Source organism: Phaseolus vulgaris, chromosome 11 (assembly GCF_000499845.2).
Source record: "Phaseolus vulgaris cultivar G19833 chromosome 11, P. vulgaris v2.0, whole genome shotgun sequence".
NCBI classification, from domain to species: Eukaryota; Viridiplantae; Streptophyta; class Magnoliopsida; order Fabales; family Fabaceae; genus Phaseolus; species Phaseolus vulgaris.
Window position 1 is genome coordinate 38127951 of NC_023749.2, and position 11736 is coordinate 38139686.

The window sequence follows — 11736 nt, forward strand, 5'->3', positions numbered from 1 at the left end:
TATATTTAGATTGGGAGGCTAAGTGTGAACAAATATTTGAGATCCATGAGATCCAAGATGAGCATAAGCTTAAGCTAGCCACCCTAGAGTTTAGTGATTATGCCATGAAATGGTGGCATGGAATTGTAAAGGACATTATCTATCACAAGGGTCCTCCCGTGGACTCTTGGAACTCTTTAAAGGATCAAATGCGCGCTAGATTTGTGCCCCCACATTTTAGGAAAGACCTCATGTTGAGACTTCAAAGGTTTCAACAAGGCACGCTAAATGTGGATGAATATTATAAAGAGCTAGAAACGCTTGTGCTTAAAATTGAATTAGAGGAAAGTGAGGAAGCTATGATTGCTAGGTTTGTGAGTGGTCTTAGGAAGGATATTCAAGACTTTGTTGAGTTACAAGAGTATTCATCATTGGGCTCTTTAGTTCATCTTGCAATGAAGGTGGAAGCCCAACTTGCTAAGAAAAACTCTTTCAAAAATGCTTCCAATGATGGATACTACTCCAAGTCTTGGAGAACCAAAAATTCTTTTTCTAAACATCCTTCCAAAGATTCTTCTTTCAAACCCAAGGATCCTACGCCATCTACTTCTAGGCCTAAATCCCCAATTAAATCGTCTAGTCAAAAGTGTTTTAAATGTTTGGGATATGGTCACATTGCTGCTAATTGCCCTTCTAAAAGAAGTATGTACATGCATGAAGGCATTGTAGTTAGTGAGCATGATTCCACTTCACCTAGGCATTCTTCACCTTCTAGACCATCAAGTGAAAATGAGAGTGAAAGTCCTTGTGAAGGTGACTTATTGATGGTAAGACGTATGTTGGGCACAATTCCAAAATCTTTGAATGATACTCAAAGAGAAAATATTTTTCACACCCGATGTCTTATCAACAACAAGTTATGTTCTTTGATTATTGATGGGGGAAGTTGCACTAATGTGGCTAGTACAAGAGTTGTGGAGAAGTTAGCCTTACCCACTATCTCTCATACCAAGCCCTACAAATTACAATGGCTTAGTGAAGTAGGTGAAATCATGGTGAATAAACAAGTCCTCATTAACTTCGCTATAGGAAAGTATAAAGATGAGGTTTTATGTGATGTTGTGCCCATGGAAGCTTCTCATCTTCTTTTAGGAAGGCCTTGGCAATATGATAGACATGTTTTACATGATGGCCTATCCAATACAATGTCTTTTTCCTTCCTAGGGCGCAAGGTTATATTAAAACCCCTCTCTCCCAAAGAGGTTCATGAGGACCAAATAAAAATGAAAACTAAAAGAGAAAATGAGAAAGAAAAAGAAGTAAGTACTACACCGAGTCACACCATTTTCTCCTCTAAATCCATCATGTTGACTCGTGCTATACCTCAAATGGACCCTCCAAGGTCTTCTTCTTCTTTATCTTTTTCATTACCCAAGGTTCCTATTTTAACACCACCTTGGTTAAAATATGTTAGGGATGATCTTTTCATACCTCCTAATGGGTTTCACCATTTAAGAGGTCTTTTTCCAAAAAATATCATCATTCCTAAACAAATTTTTCCAACTTGGTTGATTCATAGGACCTCCTTTTCTGCAATCCCTTTGATTCCCTCTACTAAGTCATGTATTCCTTTTTTTTACTCTTTTGATTGTAAAAGTACACTGACTTTGTTATATGCAGGGATTCAGAATTCGTGGGCGAATTCTCTCCAACTCGGGGAGTATGATGAGAATCAACTAAAGGTGGCTTTTTATAATGAAGAACAAGATCATTCGCCTTCACATTTAAATTTTTTCTTGTTAATCTTTGCAAAAGATAAAGCCCAAGCCCAAGAAGGCCAAAGCCCACAAAAGCCCAAAGACCATCCCATGAAGGGCAAGGCCAAGTTTTAAATAAATATTGTTTAGAAAGGTGCTTAGAGGGAAACATTAGAAACCTCTATTGTTAAAGCATCTTTTAGTCTTTAGTTAAGAGTCTTAGGGGGGGTGTATTAGTAGATAGGTGTAGGAGTAAATAAGGAGGTGCCAAAGTGAGAGAAAGGATCACACCTTCCTCATGCCTTGTTTTAGGCGCAAATTCTAGAAGCTTTTTGGGAGGGAGTTTTTTTTGAATTTGTGTAGCTTACATTTCAGCACCTTAGGCTATAAATAGAGGTGCTCTCTTTGTAAAATTCAGATTGGAATTAATCTAAGAAAACTCTACTCAAATTTTGAGTGAACTTTGGAGAGCTTTGAGCCTTCTTCTCTAGTCTTATCTTGATGGATCATTGGAGTCCTCAAGTGGCGGCATCACTCTCATCTAGGAGCATTCCACACTTCTAGTGGCGAGATCATCCAACATTCTTCCATCTTCATGAGCACTCTCTTCTCCTTCCTTTCTTCTCTTTCTATTGTTTTTGTTAGCTTGTGTTCTTGAGTTTTGGTTTGGTGTTCTTGCTGTTTTTTTATGAGTTTTGGTTCGGCAGTTTTATATTTCAGTCCATTCATCTTGTTCCTTTGCTTTTCTTACTCTTTTGTTCGGTTCAATTTGACTAAAATTGGTTCATCCAAATGAGTTTGGGATTTGGTACTAGTTTTTGGTGAGTTCTTGTCTTAGAACAATGATCCAACTCTAAGAAAAGTGCCTCTATAATGTCCAACTCAAGGTGATTCCTAAGAAGGTCAAGAACCTTTCTCTATATGGCTATTGGAATCACATCACTCCTCCCCCAAAGAGAGCGAAGCTCAAATGAAGGCTAAGATACCTGTAGAATTAATGGAGGATATGAGAAAGGAGACTGATCGGATGCGGCTAGAAATGAGAAAGGAGAATGATCGAATGCGACAAGAGTTTCTATCGCAACAACTTTGTGCTGAGCTGATTCAACCCCTTGTTAGTCCCACTCCCAATAGCACAAAGGGGAGTTCTGCGACTCCTACAACATCAGGGGATGATATCATTGGGTAGACGAGAGAATGTGAGCTACTGGTAGCGGCCGACAAGCTTCCTCAAGTGGTGGCCCTTGGAAAGTCTATGAAGAGGCCACCACCTTACATAACGTTACTCTCTCCCCTGATGTGGTGAAAGTAACAGTTGAAAAAGTACGAGTACCGTTACACTCCCTTTAGATGAGATAACCACTGTGGTCTATGCATTTAAGACATTCATGTATGCCACAACCTCATGTAATAATTTCATTTCATTATATTAATTTATATTTATATTTATATATTACATATAATTTAATACAAATGTTCTTTATTTTGTATAAACCTCTTCGGAAACCAAGTCCGGAGAAGAAGCATGAGGTTCCTGTTGACATCCTATAGCTTCCTTAGGTCTAGTTGCTAGTCAGATTGGTCATCAACCTTTTGAAGTTTTGTGGGATGATACGGTTTTTCAAATAAACACTGAAATGCCATTGTTCATGTACAACACAAATTTATTAGAATTTGTAACTGGGAATCAGGAGCTCAATATAAATATAATTCAATTTTTTATGATGTAAGTATCTTTACCTTTTTTTTATCATCAAAGAATAAAAATTAATTAGATGGAATACTTCAGAGGTATCCCAACCCTTATACAAAACCCAAAGACCACCTAAATCGGTATCTGGATCAACTACATAAGTATCTTTACCTATATTTCAATTTACTTTATGTTTAATTATTATTGATTATGCTTTAACTAATAACTTGTAGGTTTTTGCATGGAGTCTGTCTCACTGAGGAGATGGAAAATGTGTATGGATTCTTAGATCCTGCATATACTAATCTCGTTGGACCAAGGTCATATGAGACCCAAGCATACATCACTAACACCCTGGAAAAATAGGAAAAACAAATTTATTTATACCCTTATATTAATGAGTAAGTTTAATTATATGTCGTCAATTATTATTATTTCATGTTTTAAATATTTACTAACTATTTTCATGGATGATATAGGCATCATTGGCAGTTACTTGTCTTATCAATGGTTGATAAGACTGTTGTATGGTTTTTTTCCCTGTACAAGAAGATACCCACAAATTTTAAGAATATCATTGATACGTAAGTACACTATAAACTTAACTTCGTATGTTACTAATTAACCATCTACTAACGAGGTTTTTTCTATTAACCAGTTCATGGCGTGGATATAACATCCTAAAAGGTCGATCCAGTTCAAATAATTTGAACTGGATAAGAATAAAGTTTTGTAATTTTTTCTTTCTCTTTTCATTGTTTATCAATATACTAACTTTTACTTTTTATTGAATTATAGTATAATAAACAACCAGGAAGCTATGAGTGTGGCTATTACGTTATGCAATGGATGATTACCATTGTAAGACTAGGTGTTAAAACTGGTTGGAAAGAGGTAATATAATTCTTCAACATATATGTATCTTAAAACTAATTTATGTCAACTATATTTTGAAATGCAGTTATTCACAGAAGAAATACCAATAAGTTCTGAAGCCATATCATATGTGAGACATTCTTGGTCCACATATTTCATAAATTTTTATAACTCTAGGATAGTTGATCAATGGTGTAGGGATTATATGTAATTTGATTAGTGTTTCTAATTTACATTTTGCTCAATATATATTTGATTCTCTGAATTTATGTATTTTTCTGACTGGGTATATATAATTGAACAAGTTAATTTATATGGGATTAGCACTAAACAGATTGCACTAAAAAATAACCATTATTTACAAATGCGGCTATTTACCAAAGTCGCATTTGTAAATCCAACGCATGATTTACAAATGCAGCTATTACCAAAGCCGCATTCGTAAATCACATTTACGAATGCGGCTATGGTAATAACCTCATTTGTAAATGTTATATCCCTAAACCATGTCACCTGATTCAGAAGCATATACAAATGCGGCTACCAGAAATAGCCGCCCTTATAAATAGTATTTACAAATGTGGCTATATACCCGCATTTGTATCTCTTTGATTTACGAATGTGTGCTATCAAATGCGGCTCTATACCCGCCATTATAAATATAAAATAGCCGCCTTTGTTTAGCATTTCTACGCTAGTGGAACTTTGGAGCATGTGTTATTTTACAAGAGGAAGGTGTGTACTAATACAAATAAATTTCCCTGAATTCTATACTAGATGGATGTCAAAGTTAGTGAAAGTAAAATTGCATATACTTTCAATCAAATTTTGGTTAGTTATTTGTGTGAATTGGAACTTTTAGCCAATTTGTCTTCTTGTTCTTGATGTAATAATGCATTGATTTTGGTTGTTTGTTGTTATTTGCATTAACTTGTCATTGTTGAGTTGTGTGCATTAAACAAAGAGCTTTGTCATGAAACTGTAAAAAAACCTTTTGAAGAAATTGGACCTGAACTTAAGGAGAAGATATAGACACAATATGATGTTGCACAAATTGTTGCAGAAAAAGATGAAATGGTTCGTTGAGTTAAGGAAAAAAAACAGGGATTGAGATGCTTGTGAAAGTTGTTACCAAGTTATAAGATTTGTTAAGTCAAATGACAAATTGTGTACTAGATGATATTCCTTCACCATTACATAAACATCTTCCAATCAATGTTATACAATAACGTAAGAAGGTCATGAATGATATTAATGTAGGCAAAGACAACAAAAAAAGTGATAAAAAAAAAGTAATATATACTCCCAATAAAACATGAACTCAAAAAGTGTTAAAAGTGATGTTGTGCAAACACCTTAGACTAAAAGAAGGAAGCATTGTTAGTGGTTGTTAGTGGTTTAATGTCCCATAACATCACCGCTTCACCATAAGGTTCGATATTTTCATTCATGACACATGTGTAAAAACCTATATTAGGTTAACTACTTACGTAAACATAGGTTAATTACCACATATTCTCAAATGAACCTATGACTAACCCGAAACTTGTTCACACACTAGCTGATGTTGGTGACAACCCATTCCTTACAAACACAACATGAATGAATGGTCATCCCAATCACGTTGACCATAATAGGATACATTAGCTGAAGCAAAGAAACACAAGTCTCACATTGAAGAAAACACTAAATTACTTAAAAAAATCTTACCAAAAAATATCATTATGTGCACACATTAAATAAACCTAGATCATAAACTACACAACTGTGCAACTTTTAAAAAATTACAACTGTGCAAAAAATGCACCCAAGTCACCACATACACAAATCCAAATTATCACGTATTTTGATAATCACAACCATAATGTCACACCATTTGATGATATCTAGTGAAAAGAAATAAAAAAAATTAACTTTTACGCACAACCAAGTACATAAAAAAATTACATTTATTTTATTAATTTTTTTTTTTTTGCAAATAAACACAAACAAAATTGTTCAAAATATGAAAAAGATTATAGTAATAACATGTACAAAAATTAAAATTTGATAATAAAATATGAAAAAATCGAATACCAAAATATGTAAGATTCAAAAATAGTATATAAATAAGTTTTTTTTTCCACATTATTCACACTCAAATTAAGCAAGATTATTGGGGAAGAGAGTATGTGGTAGTTGAGTTTTAATACATGTTTGAGCAAATATAGATAACCTCATGGTTCTCAAAAACTAAACCGGATTGACAAATTCAACCGAGAAATAATCATCTAATTCAATTAAATGGTCCTCTGTCAAATTCTATTACGATACACAATTACTAATGTAAATATATATGAAACAAGTCAATTTGAATCAAACTAATAAAAAACAGTTGAATAGAAAAAGACAATTTTAACAATTTTAACTTTTTAAAAGTACATAGAAATGAAACAAAAAAATATCCGTTATTTTTTATACATAAACCTATTATCATTAATTAGTATTAATATTAAACTTTCAATTTAAATTTAAATATAATCACATTTTATTTAAACTTTTACATATTTACTAAATATTAAAAATCTATAAATTTGTTTTTATTAAATTGTAACTTAAAAATTATGATATTATATATGTTAATATTATTTATATATTGTTAGCTATCAAATTAGTTTTATTAATAGCAATTCTAACTCAATTAAATACCGTTTTAAATATAATACAAAAGTAAAAAAGCTAAACCAGGTTGGAGAGAAATAAATTACCTGAGTGTCACACACTGTTATTTTAAAAGCAGTTCATATTTTATAATTACAGGGTTTCAAAACGATAAGAAAAGTCGACAAATTAAAACTTTGCTTCCAAGAGACTAAGCTCTCTTTGTCACTAACAGCATTTGCTTCCAAGAGACTAAGCTCTCTTTGTCACTATCACCATTATCACCAACACTGCCAAACCCATGAAGGTTCCTCCCATTAAATTTGCCTTATTGTTCCCAACAGCATCACCAGCCATTTTCTGAGTATCAGGTGACGGGAATATGTTCTGAAGGAAATCAGACACACTACTTACCAATTCAGTAACTGTGAGCTTTAAGTTCTGCAGAAAACCAATGAAATCGGAAAACATGCTTCCCAAGTCAGACTCGGCCGTGGCTTCCCTTTTATCAGGTGTTTCAATTTCTTCAGAAGCACAAGTTGATAACTTTTCCACTTTCTCAGTAGTTTCCACTTCTCCAAAATCAGCCACTGCAACACAATTTGCATTAACATCCAGCACATGAGAGTCCATCATATCACTTAGAGTATTCACATTATCGTATAAACTTAAAATTGTGATTGTTCTCTTCTTAATGCCCTGTTTAGTTATATTTTAAATTGAAATATGACTTCGGTTACTAAACTTCTAGGAGAGAGATATAGAGACAATTTTCACATTATATGGTTATGTAAAAATTCAAAATAATAGGATTCATACCCAAAAGTTCTGAATTTAAAAAAAAAATCTGTTTCAAGTTTTATTTAGTTTTATAAGAAGTTTTATCCTTTAAAATAACTATAATCAAATAGGATTAGGATTACCTGTCTGCTGTGATTGGAAGAACCTGTAGACCACAGGATTTTCCATGACTGCATTCCAGACATTTGGATCAGAAGCAAGTGAAGCCACAACAGCCTGGTTGAAATCAAATTCAAGTGAATTATATACATTAACTCAATAAATGAGCCTATGCCTTCATTAAATAAGCATTTTTAGATAGTCACAAAACGAGATTGCTCAAGAGACTGTAAATTTGAGTTAAAACAACATCAGATCACCTGCGCTTCATGACTTGTGCTAAGCAAATTAAAAGCCTGAATAGCATGGTTTGGAACTGAAGGATTTGAAATAGTATCAAAGACACAAGATCTGTTCACTGGCTCATAAAGAGTAGGAGACAGAGTAGAGACTTCATCGCCAGGAGATGAATATTTCGAAGAATCGGGAGAAAGATATACTCTGAAAAACAATAAACATGATCTCAGGATCTCAGGATAGAGATAAGTATCACCAGATTCTATATATCTCACAATGTTTGTGTATGTGCACATTGGAAAAATGTCCACTAGAAAAAAAAGGCAGTACGGTCCAAAATACAAAGCTAACATTGCACTCTTGACGCAAGAGACGTAGTTCGCATGATATAACTATCAAGCAATAATTCCTTCAAGAACATAACATGCTGGGATTGAACTGATGACAGACAATGAACAAGAACATGTTTGGATAACTGTTGCACTCATTCCAAAACTACATTCAAAACAATAGATGCAAAAAGTATTTGTCTTCAAAAGTGTGTTCAATGTCCAAAGTAGGTTCAAAATAGTGCTTCAATCAAACATGCACTACACTTCCGAAAGCCAATACCTTTAACATTAAAGAAATTTACTGAGAAATAATCACATCAATAAACAAAGATAAAAAGAGTTGAAAGAATGAGTTAAATCAAAAAGGGACAATTACTCATTCAGTTCTTATAGTTGAAGGAACTTTAACTTCTAGTCACTATACTGAAAAATTATCTTTTTAATCATTATACATATTATTTTCATCTCTTGTAGTCCCTATAACTTTAGATGGTATACACAAAGAAATAAAAATGATTAATTTAAGTATAAGAACAAAAAGTAAAGTTTTAAAACAAATAAATACGAAATGAGTGAATAAACCTAAAACACCATAGGAGTAATAGGCAAATATAACAAAGTCATCAGTGTGTATACCAAGAAAAATCAGCGAGATAAGATACATGCATTTCCTAAAATTTATACACTCATCAGGTTCAAAGTTACTTTACAAAGGTGACCAAGAGCAACAACAACCGAAGAAGACACCATTTTCAACAAGATGATATATGTTTCTATATTAAAAAAATAAAAAGAGAACTACGTATAAAATTTAATTTCAATCCTCTTACAGTGCCGCTTACACTATCAACATGAAGAATATTAAAGAATTCACATTCCATGACAGATTGCCAATAAACCGTGATGAAATTCAGTTTAAAACCCTTAATTTATTACCAGCCAAAAAAGTAAACCCCACACTAAGAGCATATAAATGAAACCTCTAGAAAAAAAAACCTAGCACAGTAAAACCAAAACAGACTTCAAAGCTGAAATTGAAACCAAAAGTACACAAAATCAGGATAATAAAATCAAAGAAATTTCTAGCACAACTATCGTCATCAATTAAAAAGAAAATTAGTATACTGATCAATAGCGTCCTTCAATTCAGTGGTGGCTTCCTTAGCTTCCTCGAAAGTTGGGGCAGAACCGAACACCATCCTCGGGACAACCAAATCACCATCTTCAGCGAAGTCCCAGTCGTCCCAAGGTGCCGCTGCGTGCAGCGGTGCAACCTCAGCGGTCTTCACTCCCTGCGCGGATACTCCGGCGACCGAGGATCGCGACGCGTTGCGGACCGATTGCTCGGTCGGGAGGGACGCTGTCGAGCCCCGGAGACCAGACCTGGATACGCCGACGCCGGCGATCTTCGCCGCCGTCCTCATTGCTCCTCCACCGCCCATTTGTTCGATTAGAAAAGGCCGTCTAACGCGAAGGAATAAAAACCGACTATATAACTGAGATAGCTTCCTTAGTTTACAAGTTTAAGCAGTGCTGTAGATAAGACTAGGGACACGTGGCATTGCCAAAAAACATTACATTGAGTTTTGTGCCAAAGAGTTAATAATTTATCTCTACGCAATAATAAAAAAAAAATAAAAAAAATAAAAAAAAAATATATATATATATATATATATATATATATAATGTAGGTAATGTTATCACTGATATTTTATCATCTCTTTTATTTTATAAAATTTAAATATTAATTTTTTGTACTGGTGAGGAGGAGTACGTCCAAAGATTTAGGTATAGTTAGTTTGGTTGTATAAGTAATGCTTAGTTGGATCTGGATCAAGTTTGACCCAATAACTTATTGTGACGGTTCTTTTTAGTAAATTTATGTGGAAAAGATAATTAAAAATAACTGAATTAGTTGAATCAAATTACTAAATACAAGTAAAAATGGTTAAGAAGATGGGTATTCGAAAATAATAGGTACACATTAATTAAATATTGTTGTTGTTGAATTACATTGTTACTGTTGAATTATATTTTGGTCGAAGATCTATTCTCTTTATTAAGATTATATTCTCATTGATGAAAATTGTTGAAGAAATATCTATAAAAGGGATTTTAGATCCAAGGTAAAGGTAGAGTCTCCCTCGTTGTCACAAAGTGTTCGTCTAGATCAACCTTAAAGCGAAAACACTCACTTCTAAGTTCAACCAATGTGAACTAGCAAGAACAATTTTAAATTTTATATATTTTTAATTTTTATATATTTTGTATGTTAATTTCAAGATGTTATTTGAGAAATTTAAATTTAAGATTAAAGAAATATAAAATTATCAATTAGAAAGAGAATAAATGAAATCTAAGGAAATAGAGATTTCGGAAGCTATGAAGAACATATGGAATGTGAAAAGTGCAATATTAACGATTTTAATGGTTACTTTTGTTTTTAAATATATTAAAAGAATGTATTAGAAAGTAAGATATGTGCAAAAGAATTGAAGGAATCCAGAAGTGTGTGTGGATATATATATATATATATATATATATATATATATATATATATATATATATATATATTGTAACTAAAGAGAATAAGTTGAAGAAATAGACTTTAAATATTGTACTTAAAACGAATAAGTTTTATGGGCTAGGTGGATGATGATAAGGTAAAAAAAAAAGTAATTTTGTAGATATTAAGGTATATTGGAAAGTAAAATGTATTTGAAACATAATTACTTCAGATTTAAAATATTCGAATGTTTATATGGATGGTTATAAATATTTAACTTTTGAATACAATTATTTCTTAGTTAATGATCCAACATAATTATGTTGACCTTAGAAAAAAAATTGATAACAAAGTATCATTCAATAAACTAAATATATTTTATATTATTTAACTTTATTATGAAGATCAAAAAGTATCATCCAATAAACTAAATATATTTTATATTATTTAACTTTATTATGAAGACCAAAAAAGTTATAAGCATATATTAATAAAAAAAATCAGTTATTTAATTTTTCATTTATTCAGTTTCAGTGAACATTTTGTAAATGATTTTTTTTTTCATTTTTCAATAATTTAATTGAAGATATTATTAGGAAATCTATCATCTTAGAATGAAGACTTCTTTCTTTTCTTGTCATCGATATTTTCTCTCCTTATAAGAATATTTAGTATCTAGTGTTAGGTTTACGTGAAATTTTATCTTAAGTCACTCGTTTTTAATTCTTACTACGAGTCGGGCTACCATTTATTTTTTTTCAAAAAGTGAGATCAGTCTAATAACCTAAAATCACGCATAGAAAGCATTTTTTGAAA

At 32.4% G+C, this 11736-nt stretch overlaps 1 protein-coding gene across 1 annotated transcript; it reads right to left on the minus strand.

Annotated features, from left to right (window-relative positions):
• Positions 1-7033: 7033 nt before the first annotated feature.
• On the minus strand, positions 7034-10069 carry LOC137810435 (uncharacterized). Its single transcript, XM_068611683.1, has 4 exons — positions 9540-10069; positions 8106-8286; positions 7869-7962; positions 7034-7535 (listed from the first exon to the last, which is right to left on the minus strand). Exons 1-4 carry the CDS (start codon positions 9854-9856, stop codon positions 7198-7200), a joined length of 930 nt encoding a protein of 309 aa, XP_068467784.1. The 5' UTR covers positions 9857-10069; the 3' UTR covers positions 7034-7197.
• Between the last annotated feature and the right edge of the window lie 1667 nt (positions 10070-11736).